This window comes from Helianthus annuus, chromosome 1, assembly GCF_002127325.2.
Source record: "Helianthus annuus cultivar XRQ/B chromosome 1, HanXRQr2.0-SUNRISE, whole genome shotgun sequence".
NCBI classification, from domain to species: Eukaryota; Viridiplantae; Streptophyta; class Magnoliopsida; order Asterales; family Asteraceae; genus Helianthus; species Helianthus annuus.
The window spans coordinates 72830954-72856057 of record NC_035433.2 but is presented as its reverse complement, the minus strand read 5'-3'; the positions used below and the strand labels follow the sequence as shown (position 1 = coordinate 72856057).

Below are 25104 nucleotides of genomic sequence, written 5' to 3'. Positions count from 1 at the left end.
TGATCGGCTCATTTAAACAGTCTTGTTACTTAAAAGCCTTTGGGGGGTTAATGACCATGTCCCGGATATCCTTGGCATCATTCGAAGAAATGGCCACGACCTTGACAGTCGGGTGTAGGCGTACACCCGGTTTTATGTCTATACTATTAAAAGACGTAGCCGATGGTTTACCCACCTCGGTTTTACGCAATGTGGTGTGTCTATTGATCTTTAACCCGGACAGGATCCGGGCTACTGAACGCATAGAAGGAACATGTAATTCGTTCACAAGATTAAAATTTTAAATAATTCTCCCAAGTTATAAAAGAATTTGTGCCTCGTGCATTCAAATCAATTTTAATAAACATTTTACAAAAAGAGTCGGTTGAATGTATTTACCAGTGTAAACTGACGTATTTTCCCAAAAAGATTAAGTGCAGGTACTACACGTAATCGGCTGGCAATAGCTCCTTAGCATCTTAAGAAGTCTCGCAAGCTTGATGTCTTATCTGTTGAACAACATTTTTATTTATTTTGATCCCTCCTGTGGATACTATTCAACTACTTGTGATACATTTGATATTACAGTAAATGGTTGGATTATATTTATCTTTATGCTTCCGCTGTGCATTTATATATTGTGGTTTGACTATATTGTTGCCAACTACGTCACGGTAATCCCCACCGGGCCCACCGGTGATACACGTGGAAATCGGGGTGTGACACCTTAGCAACAATAATACTATAGTTTGGACTCAACTCGCAGTCATATCTGTGCATATTTCATTGTCGATAGCTTACTTGCTTCACATTTCTACGTGTCACATGCTGGTTATGCGTAACTCTCTTTTCACTACTATTATGCTATTAAACTTGTATGCTCACCTTTACACTATGGGTATTGACTTTATTTTAACGTATGTGACAGGTGTTTAGGATGCTATTTTATGCTTGCTGCGATGAATCAAGATTAGGTGGTCTAGAAACCCACAAATAATTTATGAGTTGTCGGAACAATATTTGTCTTTGAGAATAATATCTGTAATAACTATTTATGCTTTATATGTTATGGTATGGGACATGACGTTAAATATATTATCACCAATAGTGTTATGGATTCTCTTGGACAATCTGTTTTGCTTAGTGCCTCACCCCGATGTTTCCGCCAACGGTTGGGGTGTGACAAGTATTGGCACGAAAAACGAGAATTAAACGTGATTGGCAAAAAACATGGCGGAGGACACGTGTCACCGCGACCTGATATGTGTCAGATCTATGCTGGTGACGTGGCAGGCCTAGGCCAGGCTGACCGCCTAGGCGCCACACGGGAGTTATCCTGTCACCTCCCGCGACGCTCCCGAGATACCAACCTAGGCTATATAAGGGGGGTGGCATGGACTTGTTCATTTGCACCATCGACTTTTGAAATCGATCCTCTGATCTCTCGTAACTCTGTTTCTCCGTATTTACGTGAATTAAACCCTAATCACTGAAATGATACCATGTCCGATTGATCGATAAACCAATCAACGAATGCCAAAGTGCTGCCTGAATAAGGCTATACTTTGTTAACTTACGTGGAGGTTTTGATCTCATGATTATCGTTAAAGTTTGAGTTGGGTTTATACACTTATACGGATTACATTATGTAAAATTAGGGGTTAGAATCAGAAGGCTTAAAACTGTAAATTCACTGATATAGTAGATGCTTAATTATCAGAAGACTCGGAACTATAAACTTACTGTTAATCAAGAGGCTTAATATCAAAAGGCTTAGAATCAGGAGGCATGCTAAATCAGAACTATAGATTTACAAGGTGAGACATTCTTTTTTCTTCACATTATGTGATACTTAAATGTTTTCAAAACCCTAAATGTTTTTTGATTATTACTTATATTTCAGTGATTAAGTCTTTGTATTATTACTGTGAAACTATTATCAGTATGTGGGGTTTTGTGTACATTATTTGATAAACTTTGCTATTTGGACAATGGGTTAGCTAAATAGTGATATGACCACATTCACAGGAACTGCTGAGTGACAAATACTATTAAAGTGGTTTCTTTGCTATTGGACAATGAGATAGCCAATAGTAATTTTGTAAGATATAAACAAATGTAAAAACCCTTAATGTTGTAAATATAAGAATGTGTCATTTTATGCAAATGAATAATCTTACCAGTATTTCCTACTGATAATATGTTTTTAAACATGTTTTAGGTGATTACAGTAGATCTGAATAAGTGTTGTGATACGACACCTAAAGGCTTAAAGGAGTGGCTTTCTTTATCAGATAAATTAAGAAACGTTGTTTTGTGTATTCGGGTTTATCCCCTATAAAAGCTACCTTTGTAAAACATGGGTTTTATTCCTATTTGTTATAACTAAAATTCCGGTGTTTCGCTGCAATATTTTCAAAATAACCACCGGTACTACTTGACTGTTCACAGCTCCCATACAGGGTGTGGTTGGGGGTTGTGATAGTGTGGCATTGGTCCTACTTGGCACGATTTTACAAACGTTTTTAACTTATTAAGTTTTTTACTAATAATTTGTTTTGGGTTTACCTCTATATTTTCTTTACTTAAAAAACTAATTATTTACGTGCATATTTTTATGTACGTGTCGGTACAAATTTGATTTGCTCTATGTTTTGACGTAAACTTTTTCTGGAAACGAGTCAGCTCAAATATAACACATTTTCTTTAAAAAAAACCATTTTTACATGCATATTTTTATGTACGTTTTGGTATAAACTAGAGTTAGTCTACGATTCAACGTAAACTTTTTTGGGAAACGAGTCAGGTTAAAGATAATATGTTTTCGTGCTTATTTTATGGATGTTTCGTAAATTTTGTTTCAAACTGAGTGGAGTCAAATTGTGTTATTTTTCTTTTTTTAAAAGCTCTAATTAATCCCTTTTGATTACACGTGTCGGTTTTTTCTTTTATACCCGTTATGTTTTCTATGTACGAGTCGGGTCACATGTAATACGTTATGATTGTATGGTATAAACTCCATTTACTTTACGTTTTGATCGAATCACAATGCTTATATAGGTTACATTGAGTTCAATCGAATACGTCGAAATGCGCGTTTTCAAACGGACACTTAGAGCTCCTCAACTTTGTCTTTTACTTTTTAATCTTTTTCTATTTCCTTTTATTTTTACTCTTCAACTTTTAATCGACACTCAGAGCTCCTCAACTTTTTAAATACCTTTTAACCAAATTTTACGTGTTTATTTTTATATATGTGTGAGTATAAATTCAAGTAGATTACGTTTCAACAAAAATCTTTTCCTGAAAATGACTCGGGTCAAATATAGTATCTTCTTATGTCTATTATGATGTATGTTTTTTGGTTGGTCTACGTTTTGACCTAAATGTTTTTATTATTTTTTTTCCGGAAATGAGTCGGATCAAATATAATACGTTTTCGTACTTATTTTTATGTGTTTTCAGTTAGTCTATGTTCTTACATAATTTTTTTTTTAGAACGCCGTGGCAACGCGCCGGACAATTTACAAGTTGACATACAATTTTATAACTTAAATGTATGTTTTTTAAAAAATAAAAAGTTTTGGGTTGAATGGGTCGTGTTCAGGTTCATATGTATCACACAATTTTCGAGTTGGAGTCGTGTTTGGATTCATCTAAAATTTTCGGCTTCAGGTCGGGTTAAACCCGCCAACCCACGAACACGACCTATTTAGCACCCCTCCTCTACCATACCATATATAATTTTTCACCAACTCCTTGCGAATCCCAAATTATAGACTTGCTTAAGGATCAGTTGCAAAGATTCCAAAAGGTATCAATATGGACATGGTTGATGGTCCACTCACGTTAACATAGATAATAACTGAAATAAAAGTGTGAACCAATGCTAACTGCTCTAGCAGTAAATATATTTCTACTCTTAACCAATCAATAATAGAGGAAGCATGGACAACGAGGATCAATTGAGCCAAATAGGTCCCAACATTTTGTGAATAGTAATAATGATAAGAGAGATATTGTGTGGTTAAGGGATCTATGGCCCTACAACACAACTTGCTTAACGCATGGGACCCTACCCATTTTCATTAGTTTTGCTAATGGAGCCGCCTTCAAGTTTGAGAATTCCACATTCACCTTTACAAAGGACTTCAATTCTAATAAATAATCATTACCCTAATATCTAAAGTTTTAAAATTAAAGTAACAAAGTGACATCAAGAATATTAAATTTTAAGGTCTTCCATTTCACATAAGGTTTCTATGAAATCTTTAAACGTGTCCATAACGAAAGGATGGAACACCATAAAAAACTATAAGTCAAAACACGTAAAATTAAATAAAAAAACCCGGTAGAGGCGAATTGAAACTATTTTTTTGGTTACAATGTGATGTAGATATCACACTTTCACCAAAGGGGAAAAGTTAGAAAGCAAAAAAAGAAATGTTATATTCTTTACTTGATGGATTTCATCAATACTATTCCTTTTCCATATTCTACAACTAGAACTAGTATCTATCCATTTCATGGCCCCATTTTGCTTTCCTTTATGAGCTTTCTATACATTATTGATTTATTTATTTAAAATGTCTTTCAGACAGAGAGAAAATAAGACTGCATGCCCCCCCCCCCCCCCCCCCCCCCTTGCCTCGAGCCACTACTTAAAACTCTTTATAACTAATGGAAAAGTATCAAATAACAAAAGGGTCTTTAACTATTTAGCATTTAGTGGGTCGATGCTTAACATAGGGATATTTAAGATTTTGTAGTAAATCAAATTAAAATTCCCAAGTTACTATCCTATCTAGGGATGTTTATGGTTCCGCTTAAAACTGTAAAAACAGATGATCGGTTTTTTATTTAAATTTACAATTGGTCGGTTCAAAAATTATCAAACCGTAATGAACGATTGGTTTACGGTTTATAGTTTATACCTAAAACCGACCGTGTAAAACCAGACCGGAGCGGACCGTAAGAATGTTATTTTAGGTGTTTAAGATTGTGCTATATTTGGTATTGGTCTATTTCAAATCATTTGGATGTTTGAACTCGGCTACTTCAAGTATATATGGGACCAAAGATCCAAAATTGGTTTATCAGTACTTTAGACTTTAGTCTTTCAGGTGCGGATGAGTGGTTTAAACATATTTTCAGGGGATGCGATCAGAATTTTTGCCTAAAAAATACACTAATTTTTTTAAGGGGTGCGCCCGCCCACCTTGGGCTTCACCTAGGTCCGCCTCAGCTTTCACAGTTTCACTCCATGCTCTTTGTTAATGGTTCATGTCTGTTAGTTTTCTCATTTATCATTCACTTCCGATATACGTTGATCATCCTTGGATTTTAGTTTGTTGGTGTTAATTTTCTAACCATCATGTTCATGGTCTATAGCAGATGAGATGCAAGAGATATTGTAGAGTTGATGCAAGTAAATATACCATTTTTCTTAACATAATCAAAGCATTAGAAGCATTTATGGAATTACAACACCATCAATCCAACTATTGAGAAGAAAAACCGTGAAACCAAACCAGAATCAAATCGTTAGTAATGGTTCGGTTTAGTTTCAACTTTTACTGGTTTGGTATCGGTTTTTAATTATCAAAAATCACAACTAACGGTTTGTCTTAAAAAGCCGTTAAAAATCGAACAATAAACACCCTATTCAGGGCAAGAAAGATAGCCATCAAGTTAAAATTCCCACTTTACCTAGTGCCTAGTGGCATCTTGTGGGTGGGATAAGGCTTTGGGACCAATAGGTCCTGGGTCGTATTCCCATATTTATTGGGTTTCTTTCTGAATTGGTGTATAGGCATTATACCTAGTGGAGATGGATATGATCGGGTGGTTACGCTGGTGGCACGATGATACTTTAATAGTCCGTCAGTGATCCAAATTTTCCATTGAAAAAAAAAAAACCTATCCATCAAGGACAAAAAAGGTATTTCACATGATAAATTAATTTCATTCAAATTAAATGCATTTAATTTGATTGTTGATTTTTTTTTTTTAAATTATAATTTGCTACACATCCATAGTTGACTGGCATGATAAGTATATGAAGTATGCAATTGTCTTGAAGATAAAGACAAAGACCTAAAAGTCTTTTTCTTAATTTATAATGAAAATCTTCATTTAAGTTCTAAATATTTTACAAAATCCGAAAGCAGCCTTTGCCAGCCAGCCAGCCAGCCAACAAAGACTAGTGTATAATATGTACTCACAACTTCTTATATTAATTTTTATTTAAATATTTAGGTTAATACTATTGCTATAATCAGACTTTTTATTGGTTAACGCATATTGTTGTAATTATTTTAGCGTTAATAACTAATTAAATAACGATCGTCTTACACGTCAACCTCACTTGGAGCCGAGGTACCCAACCTCTCAATAGAGGTGGAGGTAGGTACCTTGGAGCTTGAGATAACTGGCTCGCTAAGTGTCGAGTTCAATATACATGCACGCTACTCGTCCATAAAAATTATGATATTGGTCCGAGCTCAAATTTGTATATAAGTTACTCGGTAAAAAAAAAGCATATGGGCTACTTGATTGATATTAAAACTAGTCTTAAATAATGTTGTTTTTTTTTGCTTCTTGGTCGATGCTTGTGGTTCTGAGTTAATTTTGACAAGACTTGGTATATACATTTCACATTGTGAGTTGTGACCCTCTCTATCACATACAAATTTATTTTCTAATGTCAAAAGGACATATATATCATAACAGATTACAACTACCTTGCCTTGAGTAACTACTTTATAATAAATGAAACATATAATGAAATAAAAAAGGGTACCTGACTGTATTAAAGGTATAGGAGACATGCCAGTGTGTTGTGATTCAGATGTTTTACTTGTAATATGAGACCGATATGACACACAATGAAAGTTTTTTAAAAGTATTAATTTGGTTTGATGACTTTGTCGGGTAGTTTTAGAAGGTAAAAAAATCAAAATTGGTTCACACGTTAAATATGTGCTTTTGTGATGGCTAGTGGCAAGGGATGGCGTGTAAACGAGCCGGGCCGAGTCCGATTAGGCTCGAGTTCGGCTCGGTTCGAGCCTATGTATTTGAGCTCGAGCTCGGCTCGCTAGTAAAATCATAAGCTCGAGCTCGGGTTAACTCGGCTTGAGTTATTTTGAGAACAACCTCAAACGAGCTAAAAGATCGGCTCGAGCTCGCTTCAATATCGCTTAAATAACTCAACGCTCGGCTCGAGTTCAGCTCGTCAATGCTATTGTCATTATTATTATATTATATATAAAAAAATAAAATTTTGTTTTTTGTATTTCAGGCTCGAGCATGGGCTAGATAAGGCTCGGCTCGTTCGAGCTTTTAACCGAACCAATCACGAGTAGCTCTCGAGCCTCTGGGCTTGTTTACACGCCTAAATTGGCAGCCACAATAACATTGACGGTGGTGGTCTAGCGTAATGACTGTCAAGGGCGGACCGATGTTGATGGGTGGGTAGGCTAGCGCATCCCTTAAAAAACGGTTAGTGTATTTTTTAGGCAAAAAACCCGATCACACCTGCTGAAAATATGGTTAAACCCCACATCTGCACCCCAGAAAATAATTCATAGGCCCGCCACTAATGAGTGTAATGACAGTAGGGGTGTTCATGAGCTGATCCGATCCGATCGAGGGTCTGCTCATGCTCGGATTGAATTACAATCGATCCGATCCGATCGAATTTGCAAACCAAGCACAAAAGTGATGCTCATGCTCGGATTGAATTTGAATCGATCGGATCGTTTTCGCTCGGTTTCGCTCGATTGAATTATAAGGCTGCATTCAACAGAAACAAATCCTAAATTAAAACATGTCCAACACTTTACTAGCAAAAGCAATACATAACTAAAATCATGATTCTAAAAATGTTCTTAACAATACCAAGAAGCACAACATAAAGTATTAAATAGAAACTGTCATTTAGTTCAAAAGCCATAAACTTCTTCTGTAAGCTTGATCATCTTCATCCACAAAATTCAACTTCAAATCAACATATAATCTATTAAGTTGGGCTGAATATTTTTTGGGCTTTTAATTCTTTTTTGGGCTAATAAATTTTTTAGGCTTTTAATCTTTAAAATCTATATATATATATATATATATATATATATATATATATATATATATATATGGTAGGGTTCGAGCGTGAACAACCTCCCAAGAGTGAACTGCGTGAACATATATGGACCCTTGATTTCCTTTTTAGTTGTTAAGGGTATGATTGTAATTATATAAAAAATTAGATTTAAATCATTATTTCAATAATTGAATTAAGTTACATCTTTCCTAATTTAAATTCATTATCTACATTATGTTTATTTATTAATAAGATAATTATAAAAACAAACAACAAATCACCAGATTTCAATTTTAATTTTAATTTTAGATTTCATCACCAGAATTCAAATTTTGATTTTTAAGATCCACGTAACCTTCATATTTCAACGGTATACACATGTGTACTTGGATATAAATAGAACAGTACACAAGTGTACTCAGCATCGTACATATGTGTACAATAATTCACATGTGTGCATCAACATTCAATACAAAAAAAATTATGAGATATCTCAAAAACAGACGATATACACATGTGTACATAGCATTAAAAAGAGGGCAAATTCAGGATACACATGTGTACATCGCATTTAAACAAATAATTATTTTAATAACTGAATTAAGTTACATCTTTCCTAATCCTTGATTTGATTTGTGAGAGATTTATGGAATCAATTTAAGAGGATAATTGATTACTTGATTTGTGAGAGATTTATGCAATCAAATTAAGATTGAAATTACACATATACCCTTTTTGTATTTAATTAAACGGAAAAAATTAACCAAATAATTACCATCATTCCACTCACTTTAATCTCAAGATCATAAAAATCAAGGGCCCAGATCAGTTCACGCAGTTCACTCTTGGGATTTTGTTCACGTTTGAACCTAATCTATATATATATATATAAATGAGATGTGATTTGGGCTAGGTGGCATTGGATTTGGGACATTTTTGCTGATGTGGCAACTTATATTTTTGAGTTTAGGAGGGAATTCTCAAATGCCTTCATCATTCACGATTTTAACAAAAAAGTGGCGGGATCCGGCTGTGATTCGGGTCACCCAATATTAAAAAACGGATCCTATATATCATCTTTACCAGACCACCATATCTCATAACCTCACTTTTCACAAACCCTACATACCATTTCCTAAATCTGCTTCTTCGTTTTTCAGAGATTCATCGTCCTTAGGTATGTTATTATGCCATTCCTTCTTTGTTTTCGTATTGTTAATCTAATACATCTTTGATTTTTTTCGATTTCATCAACTATCTTACATATTCAGATGAGATTCACAAGGACGACAATGTTTTGATGCTTTCTTCATCTTCATGTAAGTGCTATTTGTTTCATGTTTCCAGATTTAAAGAGATCGATTTGTTTGCTGTTTAATAATGATTTACGATGTGTTTTGTCATATCTAGGGTTTGCTTGTGGTCTTTCGTATCCGTCAAAACCCTAATCGACCGGAGAAATCGTCAAAAGTTCTTCACAATATGGTTAGTTTCTTCTCTCAATTTTGTTATTCAATCATCTTTCATCCACATTCAATTTTACAAACCCTAAAGCTCATCTACGGTTTCATCTGTAATTAGATCTTATACTGTTTATTTATGTTATTAGATCTTATAGGAACTTTTTTTTTGTTCAAAATCCATTCGGCAGATCTTAATCATTTTCGTTGTTATTTGTTTGTAGATCGTTCCACATAATTTGCAGGTATGTAATTTATATTAGATTGTTATTTATTGTAAATGTTTAATGTGAATTTTTGATGATTTTTATGTTTTTTTTTTTGTTGATCGAACCTGTTATATGTAAGTTTAATCATCAATCTATAAAAAATTTGTTCTTCATCTCCTTCTCCGCAGATGCTTATTGTTTGATTTTTCTTTTTTTTTCGTTGTTTGTTGATGATGATTTTGCATTATCCGATTCCAATCATATGAAATGATATTTTGTTGATGTTTTAATTTTGTTCTCATGTTACTCATATTTTTATTTACAGTCTTTTAGTTTGTTGTTGATGATGATATGTTTTGATTGTGTCCGATGTTTTTTGATTGTGTTGATGAAGATTTACAGTGATCTGATATTTTTTCATCCGGTATAATGTTTTTATCTTCGGAATATTGATTTTGTTTCTAAAAAATAAATATTTTTTATTTTTTTTAAACCGTTTCTTTTTATTTTTGGATTTGGAAGTTTCTTAATTGATTAAATTATCTTTTAAAGCTTATTGATTGTTGATTTAGGAATATTGATTGTTTTTCTATAAATACTTTACCGTTTTATTTTTTTAAAAACCTTCATATATATTTTTCAGATATGCATCCCTTGCACAACAATCCTTCATTTTTAAAGCTTATTGATGAAGATGACCCGATATTTTTGGTACGTTTATGTGTATTCTAATTACTAATCATATTTTAAGTAAACTGATATTTATCTTTTTTTATTTTGTTTTAAACTTATAGCAAATAAATGGTGATTTATATTTAGTATGATAATTTATGACATTGGATGTTAGTGATATAATTTTCAGAATTCAAATTTTAAATTTTAAATTTTGAGGTTTCTATTTTAAATTTTAAATTTAAAAATTTGAGCAATTTTAAATTTCGTGATTTATTTTTAGTATGATAATTTTGCGGAATTAAGGTTTCTGTTTCTATAAATAAATGGTGTTACGTTTTTTGAAACCTCAAATTTAAAATTTTAAGGTTTCTATTTATATTTCCGGAATTTAAATTTTAAATTTAAAATTTTGAGCAATTTTAATTTTCGTTAGTGATTTATTTTAAGTATGATTATTTTCCGGAATTAGGGTTTCTATTTCTATTTCCGGAATTCAAATTTTAAATTTTAAATTTTAAATTTTGAGCAATTTTAAATTTTGTTAATGTTTTTTTTTGAAACCTCAAATTTAAATTTTAGTGATTTATTTTTAGTATGATAATTTTTCCGGAATTAAGGTTTCTATTTAAATTTTAAATTTAAAAGTTTTCCATTAATGTGTTTCATTTTAAATTTCGAATCTGTAAATTGAATTTAAATTTGAAAGGTTAGACTTTCCTAATAAGTTTGCTTGATTTACGGGATTGGATATTAATGATTTGATTTTCAGATTTTAAATTTTAAATTTTGAACTCAATCATTATTTTAAATTTAAATTTGGAAGTAAACCATTATTGTGTTTGATTTTAAATTTTGTATGCTTTGAAATCTTGATGTTTTTTTATGAGATGCTTTGACTATATTATTTGTAATTTTAGGGATGCTTCGAGTCTTTGACTATTGTTTTTGTACTCGAGTTGCATATCTCACAAACTTTTTGTGTTTTGTAATTTTAGGTGAAGAGCTTCTTTCAGACTCCTTCCCCTACAAGGAACTATTGAATGGGTTCCTATGAGAAGTTGAAGATATCTTGCACTGTTTTGTGAGTTATAATTTTTTGTATTTTAGTTATAATTTTTGTATTTAACTAGTTTTTAATTCTTTAAAGATGTCTTTAATTTCTTTTTAAATCTGTTTTTGTTTCTATAAATAGATTAGTGTTGTTAAAGATGATTTTTGTATTCGAAATTATGATTTGGTTTCTGTAAATAGACTTTGTTTGTATAAATAGATTACCGTTATATTTTTTTTAAACAATGGTTACTTTCTTTGCAGTTATGGATAATGAAAACAACGTTCCTTCGTTATTAAAGTCGATTGAGGACTATGATCCTATATTTTTCGAATTGTTCGTCGACCAAAAACAGGTTAGTTCAGTTTTGTTGGTGTTGTTTGTTTTTTGATATGTATAGTCTTTCTTTTTTATTTTTGTCTTTAGGTGTTAAATTGAAATTTTATGTGATTATCTTTTGAAGTTCTTATGGTTTGTTTTGTGAGTTATAATTTTTTGTATTTAGTTATGATTTTTGTACTTAGTTAATTGTTAATTCTTTAAAGATGTCTTTAATTTCTTTTTAAAGTTGTTTTTGTTTCTATAAATAGATGTTAAAGATGATTTTTGTATTCGAAATTATGATTCGGTTTATGTAAATAGACTTTGTTTCTACAAATAGATTACCGTTATATTTTTTTTTAAAACAATGGTTACTTCCATTGCAGTTATGGATCTTGAAAACAACGCTCCTTCGTTGTTAAAGTTGATTGGGGACTATGATCCTATATTTTTGTTATGTTTCTTAAGTTTTCAGTTTTGTGCACACAATAAGTTATTGCAACTTATATGTTTTTTTTTTTCGATTGATAGGAAATACCATATGATTTTGCAACCTTATTGTGGGGAGAACAACTTTATATGTCAATGTCTTAAAATTATTGATGATGATTTATCGTGAGTCATTGAGTTATAATTTTTGTATTTAGTTAGTTGTTAATTCTTTAAAGATGCCTTTGATTTCAATTTTAAAGTTGTTTTTGTTTCTATAAACAGATTACTGTTGTTAAAGATTATTTTTGTATTCGGAATTATAATTCGGTTTCTGTAAATAGACTTTGTTTCTATAAATATATTACCGTTATATATTTTTTAAAACAATGGTTACTTCCTTTGCAGTTATGGATCCTAAAAACAACTCTCATTCGTTGTTAAAGTTGATTGAGGAATATGATCCTATATTTTTGGTATGTTTCCTTAGTGATTTGATTTTTAAATTTTAAATTTTGAAATCAATCATTATTTTAAATTTAAATTTGAAAGTTTTCCATTAATGTGTTTGATTTTAAATTTCGAATCTGTAAATTGAATTTAAATTTGAAAGGTTAGACTTTCCTAATAAGTTTGCTTGATTTACGGGATTGGATATTAGTGATTTAATTTTCAGATTTTAAATTTTAAATTTTGAAGTCAATCATTATTTTAAATTTAAATTTTGAAGTAAACCATTATTGTGTTTGATTTTAAATTTTGAATGCTTTGAAATCCTGATGTTTTTTTATGAGATGCTTTGACTATATTATTTGTAATTTTAGGGATGTGCTTTTATTTTGATTCATTAGGTGTTTATTTTGGATGGTCCGGAGTTTTTGGCTGCAACTATGTTGGACAGAGATATGCTTGCTATTGCTGTAAATTGGTACCATGTCGGTTGGTTTTGCTTGGTAAGGTTAGACTTTCCTAATAAGTTTGCTTGATTTACGGGATTAGATATTAGTGATTTGATTTTCAGATTTTAAATTTTAAATTTTGAAGTTAATCATTATTCTAAATTTAAATTTTGAAATAAACCATTATTGTATTTGATTTTAAATTTTCAATTTCGAAGTCAATTATTATGTTAAATTTAAATTTGAAAGTTTGCCATTAATGTGTTTGATTTTAAATTTCGAATATGTAAATTGAATTTAAATTTGAAAAGTTAGTCTTTCCTAATAAGTTTGCTTGATTTACGGGATTGGATATTAGTATACTTTGTTTATTGGGTTTTAACTAATAATTTGATTGACTCGGTTGTTAGATTTGTGACGATGCGTCGGACAAACAACATTGGGAAAATATACAGCCTTGAGCCTTGGTAAGTTAACACATTAGTTAAGGTTATGATGTTTTTTCATGGCACCAACACATTATTGAGTAGTAGCGCATTAGGTTAGTGATATTAAAATTTGTGCCTTGAGAAATTTTGTATATTGATTGATGTTTGAAATTGATTGTGCATTGTATTGCTGATTGATGTATGAGATTTTGTTGATTGGCATAAGGTATTAGATAAGATGTGTTTGAAGTTGTGAAGATGAATAAGTGAGACATGTGTAGTAGATATTAGTGAGTGCACAACACATTAGTTAGGGTTTTGAATTATTGCTACAGGTTAGTGATGTTAGAGATTGTGTTATGAGAAATGTGTAGATTGAATTATGTCTGTGTTTGATTGTGACACCTTTGATTGTGCATGAAATCACTGGTTATATGAGATTTTTTTGATTGTAGACAAATAAGTTTGAACAGAACTTATTAGATTTGAAAGTTTGCCATTAATGTGTTTGATTTTAAATTTTGAAACTGTAAATTGAATTTAAATTTGAAAGGTTAGACTTTCCTAATAAGTTTGCTTGATTTACGGGATTGGATATTAGTGATTTGATTTTCAGATTTTAAATTTTAAATTTTGAAGTCAATCATTATTTTAAATTTAAATTTTGAAGTAATGGCAATCTGAGTCTGATTTTTTTCGTGATTAATATCCGCTTGAGTAACCCAATCTGAGTCTGATTTTTTTCGTTAACGATTCTGGTAAACTTTCCCGATTTGGGTTTTCTGCAAGGCTAATCATCTAAATTAATTTGTTATTTTTATGGTTTACCATTGCATAACTTAGTATAATTTGTTGACAAAGTTTTGTTTTGTGGGATAGTAGTCATAAATTGAGTAATATTTAAGGTTTATGTGTTTTTATTTTGATTCATTAAATAAGATGTGTTTGAGTAATATTCAAGGTTTATGTATATATGAGATTTTGTTGATTGGCATAAGGTGTTAGATAAGATGTGTTTGAAGTTGTGAAGATGAATAAGTGAGACATGTGTAGCAGATATTAGTGAGTGCACAACACATTAGTTAGGGTTTTGAATTATTGCTACAGGTTAGTGATGTTAGAGATTGTGTTTTGAGAAATGTGTAGATTGAATTATGTTTGTGTTTGATTGTGACACCTTTGATTGTGCATGAAATTGCTGGTTATATGAGATTTTGTTGATTGTAGACAAATAAGTTTGAACAATTAGATTCACATTTAAGTATAAAAAATGAGAGGTTGTTATAATCTGAATTATATTCTGAACGAAAACTGAAAGGAAAAGGAAAAAAAGAATAATTTAACACAGAGAAAAGAGGATAGAGAGAGAGTTGCCACATCTTTAAAACCAAAAATATAAGGAACCATGCTTCTAAAATCTACTATACTTTTTAATAATATTTTGTGGAAAATGGACTATATTGGGTAGGTAGTCAAACATGGTTTTTAGGGTCAAAACGGCTGTGTTGGGTTGACTCGGGACACTTTTATGAAAAACTTGATGTTTCTGACCTTAATAAACCATTTTTCTAGATGACCAATGTATATCTCTATTTGAGGAATTCTCCAAAGATCCAGAGCCGATTGTTTCATAGAGCTGTGAAGTTGCGTTACACATACTGGATTTTGAACGATCCGACAAACCATTCGAGGTACTTGGAAGATTAAGTCTCTTATCTGGGTGGTTGTTACAGGTTTAGGATGTTAAATGATTTTGGATGTACTCTGCGATGTCGATGATGCAGAGATGTTGGTGAAGCTCAGGTTAACAACTTCATGTGTATATTTTAATGAATAAAGTTTTTGTTGTTTATATTTTCTAATTTAAACTTTTAATTAACTTCTAAATTTAATTAAATGAGTTTGTTTTGCAGGTTCGAACAACTTCATGTGTATATTTTATTATAAAAAATAAAAGTTTTTTTTTTGTTTCATGGGTCGTTCAGAGAGGCAAGTTTCTGCCTCCGGTTCTTGCCCCAAGTTTCTGACCTTACTCGCAACCTATTGACTACAATTTTCAATTCAAAACAATTATAAAAAAATTACGTTTGAAAACATGTATTTTTATTTTATTTAATGACATAACTCGATTAATATAAAGTAAATTTTTCTACCCGCGAAGTTCGCGGGTGATAACCTATCCTATATATATATAATGCAAGTATCTATAGAAAACCGTTATAATTTAGAAAACTTGGGAAATTCTAACCTCCCGAATTGTTTTTTTTTAAATTTACACATGTTATATACGTGTTTTTAAGGGTTTTGGGCAAAAAAAAAAAAATCAAAAAAGCGCCGAAAGGATATTTTTTAAAAAGATAAACAAATTTCTGGGGTAATATATGTCAGACGAATGTAACATATATTATACCAAAACTTGTTTATTTTTTTAAAAAATATATACCCGGCACTTTTTTGATTTTTTTTGTCCAAAACCCTTAAAAACATGTTTATAACATGTGTAAATTTTTTCAAAAAAATAAAATAAAATCGGGAGCTTTGAGTTTCCCGGGTTTTCTAACCACAAGTGGGTTTTCTATACATCCTTTCTCTATATATATATATATATATTATTAATAAAAATAATTCGAGCGAAACGGAGCGATCGACGAGCGAGCAGACCTTCGGTCATGCTTGGATTGAATTTGAATCGAACCGATCCGAGCGGCTCATTTACAAACTGAGCGGGAATCGAAAGAGCATTTTTTCAAGCAATCGTCGAGCAATTCTCGATCGTCGAGCAGCAGCCCTAAATGACAGCGACTTGGGTGGCACTTGTGTAGCACTCTCTAATACAACTGGCAATACTATTGACCTTTATTTTCTAAGTTTCATCTATATAAGTTTCAGAAAACCAATAATGGCAATACTAGCGATCCATAAACTTAAATGTGTGGCAAAACTGTTTGTTAGGCGGATGAGGTGGGGTGACGATTAGGTCGACACAGACATTTTCTAGTATATGTTGAAACGGCCGTGCTACACCCTTTGCCCCGTTTGTGTTTTCATAAGTAACGGCGCGGGTACATCGCAAATGTTGAACGAATTAGTCCAAGCGTTATGTGATTCGTTAACCATATGAAAACGGACATTTCGACATATCTGATTGAACTCAATGCAACTTATAAGCATTTAGAGTGGATCAAAACGTACTATCATAACGTACAATGCGACCCGACTAACTCAAATTTATGCCGTCGAGTCAAAATGTATTATATGCGATTCAATTCATACGTAGGAAACGTGTAAAATAAAGCAGAAGCGTACACCAAATTTATGTCAAAATGTAGACAAACTCGAATGTACATATATACAAAATATTATACCAAATTTATGTTGAAACGTAGAAAAACTCGAATATCGTATCGACTATGCAACATGATTATGTATAACTTATTATCGACCATGTACATTAAAACGTAGACCAACTTGAAATTTTGACCCAACTCTTTTTCAAACAAATATTTACCCCGAAACGTACATAAAAAGTAAGCATGAAAAAGTATTATAAATGAAAACAAAATTTATGCCGAAACGTACATAATAAGTAAGCATGAAAATATATTATATTTGACCCGACTCATTTCCGAATAAAAATTACATCTAAACGTATATCAATTCGAATTTATACCAACACGTACATAAAAAACATGAAACAAATTAATTTTTTTATTAAGTTAACGAACGAAGATAATATGGAAAATCAGATTATATATACTCTTGAGAGGGTTAAAGTGACATTTTACAACTTTCATAAACAGTTAAAAGGTTGAAAAATACATTTCCTAAACATAAGGGCTAAGAAGGGAAGAAAATAAGATGTAACAAAACTGGTGAAAATGTGATGAAAATGCTGAGCATTTGTTTACGGTCTGTAGAATGGCGAACGGAGTTTGGAATAGTATCGCGAGCTGGGTTCATTTACCTCCTATTTTTCTAATTTCGATTAAGGATATTCTGGATGTTGCTTCGAGTTCAGGATGGCCGAAGGGTAAAAAGGAGGTTCTATATGGTATTGTTGTGTTGACGTGTTGGCGTCCCTGGAAGGCTTGAAACGAGAAGGTTTTTAGTCATACTAGTAGAAACGTTGTTGAGATTGTCTCGGATGTCAAAGCTATGGGGTACCTTTGGTATTCTAATAGGTGTAGAAGTAGTGTGGTGGATTGGAAGGGTTGGCAATCTTTTAATTTCGATATAATGTAATTGTTTTGTGGTAGGGGATTTTTAAAAGAAAGATGTGAGATGATGGTAGCATAGATAAGTTTAAAGCCAGGTTGGTTCCAAGGATTTAGACAAAAGGAAGGAATAAATTTCTTTTATACATATGCTCCTGTTGCAAGAATTTCCACCATAAGGCTTCTTTTAGCTCTTGCTTCAATTTATATCTTGATAATTCACCAAATGGATGTCAAGACTGCATTCTTGAATAATGACTTGGATGAAGAGGTATACATGAAACAACCAGAGGGTTTTGTATTACTAGGCAAGAACACAAGGTTTGTAAATCGCAAATCATTATATGGTTTAAAACAAGCACCTAAGCAGTGGCATCAAAAATTTGATGAGGTAATCTTATCTCATGGTTTTCTTCTAAACCAAGTTGATAAGTGTGTCTACAGTAGATTTGAATCCTTGGTAAAGGAGTGATAATTTGTCTATATGTGGATGATATGTTGATCTTTGGCACTAACCAAGATCAAGTTGACATGACAAAGCAATTGTTGTATTCTAATTTTGAAATTAAGGATACGGGGATGTGGATGTGATCCTTGGAATAAAGATTAAAAGGAGTAACAATGGTATAACCATGACACAGTCTCATTACATTGAGTAAGTGTTGAAGAAAATAAATTATTACAATTATACTTCTGTTAGTACTCCCATAGATCCTAGCATCCGGTTAATGTCCAATTCTGGTGATTCAGTTCACAATTAGAGTATTCTAAGATCATTGGATTCTTGATGTATGCTATGATTAGCACAAGGTTTGACATAGCTTATGATGTGGGTAAGTTGAGCAAATTTACTAGTAATCCTATTGCTCAACACTGGCAAGCAGTGAACAGACTGCTTAAGTACCTAAAAGGAACCATGAACTTTAGTTTATGCTATTAAGGTTTCCTTCAGTTATAGAAGGGTACTCTGATGCAAGTTGGATAACAAATATTGAAGATCATTCTTTTGCAAGTGGTTGGGTATTCGTACTTGGAGGTGGAACCATTGCCTAGGCATCAACGAAACAAACTTACATCACTAACTCAACTATGGAATCTGAGTTTATGGCTTCAGCTGTAGCCGGTAAAGAAGCTGAGTGGCTCAGAAATTTGATCTATAATATTCCATTATAGTCGAAACCGATATCACCAATCTTTATCAAGTGCGATAGTGCAACTACCTTGGCTAAGGCATATAGTCAAGTGTACAATGGGATGTCTAGATATTAGGTGTTAGACATAGTATGATTAAAGAGTTAATCATGAATGGAGTGATATCTGTTGAGTTTGTTAAATCCGAGCTTTATTTAGCTGATCATCTAACAAAAGGGTTAGGAAGAGATCTTGTGAACAAATCAGCTAAAGGGATGGGGTTCAAGTCCATTTAAATATCTTATGTCAAGACCCCCAATTCCCATATAATACAACGTTAGATGTAGAATTCAATGCTGAAATCTTGTCATAATGATATTGGAACACATTAGCAAATCATCCCAATGTATGTGTTTAGACTTCAAGATAAAGTAGGATGAAGTTGAATTTCTTAATAGTTCATTGATAAATTGCAAGGTAGGTGCAAGAGTAATGAACTACCTATAAAAATATGAGTTTAGCCGCTTCAAGAAGCTTTGGAGTTGAGCTTGATATATTCTTTGAAGGATTAGGACACAGGCTAGTAAAACATTATGTCAAGTGGAATTTGGATTTGTAAATGTGTGTGTATGTTACCTACTTGTATTTAAATGGATAACATGGGTTCAATCCAATGAGATACCCTGCTATTCTAATATTTGTATCGTATAATATACTAAGTGAAAATTCAATCCTCGTGACATTTTCATTATGCATGCATTTGTGTTTCTTTGAGGATGGTTAAGTTAATCATGGATACCACTAAAATGGGGGAGGAATATTGGTAAGTTTAGTGTTGTCAACAGATTTTAGAGTATTGAATTAACTTGTCGATCGAGATAATAACGTCGGTGATTAATCGAGTTAGTTAACACGTGAGTGCGGGCTCGTTTGACCCGAATGGTATTTTGGGGCTGGTATTATATAATTGCTTTGGGCTCAATATATTTTATAGTAGGCGTTTTATAGTGTGCGCTTATTATATGTTAATCAAATAATAACTATAAAAAACCCATTACATATAAAGTCCACAAATCCTTTGTAAATTGGTTTTTATTTAGTGCACCACAATTAGTTTATTTTAAATTTTTAATGTATGCCGCTAATGGTCTTAAAAATCAAACATATTAATTTTAAAGTAGGCCAAATGAAATCTCATGAGATTTCTAATTTCTCTTGACCGTGTATTAAAGTAGGCTAATGAAATCTCATGAGATTTTTAATTCTCTTGATCGTGTATATACAAAATATAGAACATGTATACTTACGGTTACGAGCATTCCATCAATTTCAATATCACAAAATCACCCAAATCCAATTCCTACAAGAGTAATCTCTGTCTAATCTGATAAATCATTTTGTATAACTCGCAAATACGTTTTTCTAATAGTTCTCACACGATTTAGAGATTAATCTAGGTTTCTCAAAACGTGCAATTTCAATTCGTGTTTTAGATTTGTTAATTTCTTCGAATTACTTGATCTAGACACAATATATAACACCAACTAGCAAGAAACTAGAGGCCCAAGAAAACCGAACAAACAGGAACAACATCAAATACAGAGACAAGTTACACAAAATTGAAAGAATCCCATGACGCTTCGTCAAGATCGATAGTCTTAGCCCTGCTCTAAAGCCACAGGAATCCGAGAGCCATGACCTCACCCATTATGCCTACCACATAGCCGCCTTACTCTGACATATCAGCTCATTTCACACTTGCCAAATAGTCCAACAGGTTAACAATATGATGGCCTGGATGATTCTCTTCCCATTCTTAATTATCTTCAAAGATCCATGAAGTTGCATTAAGTCTTGAGCACCGAAAGCGAAGAAAGGCTGCAAACGGAACCACGATGCAATAGCCATCTAGACCTCACCCGAAAAAGAACAAGCTAGCTGAGAAAGAATGGTCTAAAGATTCAGCGCACTCAAGGCAAAACAGACATAAAAAAAGAATCAGTATGAATATTCCGATGTTGAAGAGCATCTTTAGAAGGAAAGTGACCAAGAAAAAGCCTCCAGCCAACGACGTTTACTTTTAGAGGCAACCAAGAATTCCAAGAAATGCCAAACCTTTTTGAATCAGCTTTGAAAAATTGAAACTTTTTCCTCACCGATTTAACAGAAAAGCCTTCATCAGGGTCAATGTTCCAAGACCAAGTGTCCGGTTTATCGTTTAAAGACACCCCAAAAAGTCAAGACACGCCATTAACTTAGTGCCATCCGTCAAATTGACATGTATAATGTATTTTACTAAGAGAAAATTTCATATATTCATTTTAAATTTGTGAAGTATCAAATTTTCGATATATAATATACAATTCTCAATGATTTAAGAAAATATTACAATTAACAAGGTTAGAGAGTATATGAAGTTCTTCCTTTTAATAATATAGGTTCCCATCTGACTACATCACCAATTCATAAACTCACGCACAATAGGAAGAACTAAATTATTTTAAAGAGTAAACTGCAATTTTACCCCCTGGGGTTTTATGTGATTGGCACTCTGACCCTCTACCAGGAAAATTTTGCTGTCTGACCCCCCAACGTTGTCGATTTCCCTCAACATTACCCCCTGGTCTTTGTGTCCGTTATTTTTGAAACGTTATCTTCAAACAGTCAAAGGGCAAATTGTTAATTTCACCCCTAATCATTACTTACATCCCTTTATCTTTCACATTTCCTCAATATGAAACCCTGAAGTTAACCTAGTTCTCAAATCATCAATTTCTGTACATGGCGATCCTGCACATTTGAACAATTACAAGCGAAATCCAAGTTGTTAGTAGTATGGATCTTCAATTATGGAAGATTAGAGCTGAAGATCAGTATTTCGAACCAGACGAGATGTACCGTAAGTGACATGCAAGCTTACAGGTCTTAGTTAGGTAAAAATTGAACCTTTTGCTGTGTTAATCTGATGTTGATGTGTTTACAGGTGACACTCAGAGACAATTTACAATAAGGGTACACCATGGAGGTAATTTTGTAGAAAACCCAAATAGGGAATATTTAGATGGAAAGATCAAATACGTTGATCATGTAGATTTTCGTGTGTTGACTACGAATGTTTTAGAGGAGATGATTAAGAAAATAGGTCACGATGATGGTATCTTATTCTACATTCATTACAAGGAACCTTACATGTCTTTGGATTTTGTTCTTAGGACATTAAAATGTGATGTTGATTTAGAAGTTATGTTTGATCATGTGCGTCAAGGAGTCCACTTGATAGACATGTATGTTGAACATCAGAGGTCAACAATCTTGATGGAGTCGTATGAAGATCAAGGAGGGCCATGTAGAGAAATTGTTCCAGCATCAGTTTTAGTACACAATGCAAATGAAATTCAGAATGAAAATGAGGAAGAAAGTAAAGATCAGAATGAAGTGGATGAAGAAAGTGATCCTGATTATGAGTATGTTGAGGAAAATAATATGGTTTATGAAATAGAAGTCTGTATGCAGAGGTTTAGGGCTAATGTAGAATTTACTAGTGAAGAACTGGATGGTTCTAGTGATGGGGATCATGATGATGAGAGAAATGTAGATGGTCATCTTCCTGTAGAACTGGAGGACTTTGAAAGTGGGTCTGATGACAATACAACACTTAGAGATAGGGTTTCCAAGAAGATAAGGAGGAAAAGGAAGGCTGCTGTCAAAGAGAGGGGTGCAGATGATGTACCCTTCTATGTTGGTCAGCTTATCGATGACAAGAGTACGATGAACGAGATGGTCAAAAAGTATGCTCTTAAGGCTAGGAGGGATGTTTTTATCCTAAAAAACGAGTTGTTAAGGTATAGAGTAGTGTGTTTTGGTAGTAATACACCACTACTTGGTGTTGCAAAAAAAGGAGATGAGGGGCAAAATAGTAAAATCAATAAGGTAGGGGCAAAAATACAGGCACATTAAAAGGCATACAAAGCCTACCTGCCCTTGGGCAGTTCACATCTCAAGGAAGACGACTAAGGAGAAATGGTGTGTGAAGACAGCTCATAATCATCATAACTGTTTGACAACCAGGGACGTATCATTGTATACAATGAGTTCGATTGCCAGGGAGATCCAACCCTATGATTGAAAGCAATCCAGAGATGCCAATTCAAGCAATTCAAAGTCAACTTCTTAGGCAGCATCAACTAGAAATATCACTACATAAGGTGTTCAGAGCTAAGAGGATAAGAACTACCAGGATATTTGGTGATTACCAAAAGCAGTATGGTCTTCTAAGGTCGTACTATGATGAACTTCTTAAAGCCAACCAAGGTAGTACAATTAAGATAGATATGGAACCACATGGGGATCCTAGTAGTCCTACAAGGCAGTTTCGAAGGATATATGTTTGTTTTGCATCTATGATGAGAGTTTTTAAGATGATTGGAAGACCATTGCTGGATGTCGATGGGTGTTTTGTGAAAGGTCCTTTTCTTGGACAGATCTTAAGTGTTGTTGGTATAGATGGGAACAATAGCATATATCCAGTTTGTTATGCTGTTGTTGAGGCATAAACAACACAAAGTTGGAAATGGTTTTTGCAACTATTGAGAGATGACCTAGAGTGCACAGTTGATTCATGTTTCACTTTCATTAGCGACAGACAGAAGATAATCCATTATTACATGTTAATTCCTAACTTTTTTTGTAAACTTTGCTTGAAAAATAAGACGTATATTTCCAATTTGTATGACAGGGTCTGATTCCAGCTATGCTAGCAGTTTTTCCTAATGCTGAGCACAAGTTTTGTTTGAGGCACATTCATGAGAACATGAAATCCAAGTGGTGTGGGGATGTTTACAAGAATTTTCTTTGGTTAGCAAGTAGGAAGATCTCCATTCCCTATTTTAACAAGGCTATGGAAGAAATTAAGACAACAGAACAGGCTATGTATGACTGGCTGAATGAGATCCCATACACAGCTTGGTCAAGAGCTTATTTTTCTGGAAGAGCTAAATGTGATATGTTGCTGAACAACATACGCGAAGTTTTTAACAGACAAATCATAGGGTCAAGGGACAAGCCGATTATCACATGCTTAGAATTCATTAGGGAGTACATGACCAAGAGGATAGTAAATGTAAAGAATATACAAGCAAAGTGTATTGGGCCACTTACACCTCATGCCACTGAGGTCTTTGATCTCGGACCTGTTACTTGATACGTGTCTGTATCAACCATTTAAATAGACGTGTCTGTATCAACCATTTAAATAGTGTGTTGTGAATGTTAAAAATAAAAATTGTGCATGCAGGAAGTGGGACTTAACAGGGATGCCTTGCAAACATGCTGTTGCAGCCATATGGGATATGTCAAGGAATAGCATTGACGTTGGTATACCAGAATAGTGGGTTTCGGATGTGTATTGGTTGTCAACATGGAAGGAAGTTTATGAGAATGTCATAGAGCCAATCAATGGGCCGGAGATGTGGACTCCTTCTCAATGTCCATCAACAATTATCCCACCAAAGCATCATACATAGGTTGGAAGGCCAAAGAAGAAGCGAAAGAAGGCATTTGGGGAAAAAGAGCTTGAGAAGGAGTTCAACAAAGGAGGTAAAATGACCAGAAAGGGCACCACCAACAAGTGTGGTAAATGTGGAAACCTGGGACACAACATCAGGAGCTGCAAAGGACAAGGGGTGAACAATCTGCTGCTTCACAAGAATCGCATACTGCCACTCAAGGTGCCCCAATTGACAATCTTTATGATTGATGGAAGTTTTTTATGGTTTCTAATATCTCTAGTTGTATGGTAGTTTGTCGACTTTGTTACAGACAATGTTTGTTTTCATTTATGCAGTTATGACTATCTTTGTTACTTTATTATGTTGTGATGAAAATGTTTGGTAGTTTTTTATATGGCTGCATTTCAGTATTTTCATATTTGTGTTCAAACAATTATGACAGAAAGTAATTCGATTACATTGCAAACTTTAGTACAAATTCCATAATTTAGTGGTCCAAAATACAACATACAACAAATTTAGATGCTGGTTTCTAGCCTATTTCTAGTGACAATCATCCAAACAAGACCAATCCGAATCAGAACCATGCTCCCCTTCATATGGATTGTGGTACCAATCATCCTCTTCATCCCAATAACTGTAATCCCATGCATGTTCTAGCACTTCAGGGTCATAGTCTTTTGTCGGATCTTCGAGTGTCACTTCA

At 33.1% G+C, this 25104-nt stretch overlaps 1 protein-coding gene and 1 long non-coding RNA gene across 3 annotated transcripts; both read left to right on the top strand.

Moving 5' to 3' along the window:
* The first annotated feature begins 9364 nt into the window (after positions 1-9364).
* On the top strand, positions 9365-11483 carry LOC110936859. 2 transcript variants are annotated; one of them, XR_002590345.2, is made up of 4 exons: positions 9365-9393; positions 9485-9559; positions 9759-9779; positions 11414-11483. It is a non-coding gene; the product is annotated as an uncharacterized LOC110936859 (long non-coding RNA). The 2 variants fall into 2 exon arrangements; XR_004866157.1 differs by lacking the exon at positions 9365-9393 and having other exon boundaries at positions 9434-9559.
* An 11547-nt stretch (positions 11484-23030) lies between these two features.
* LOC110904314 lies at positions 23031-24278 on the top strand. The gene is made up of 3 exons (XM_022150188.1): positions 23031-23417; positions 23627-23820; positions 24185-24278. The coding sequence occupies exons 1-3, from the start codon at positions 23031-23033 to the stop codon at positions 24276-24278; spliced, it is 675 nt and encodes a 224-aa protein (XP_022005880.1).
* Positions 24279-25104: the final 826 nt, after the last annotated feature.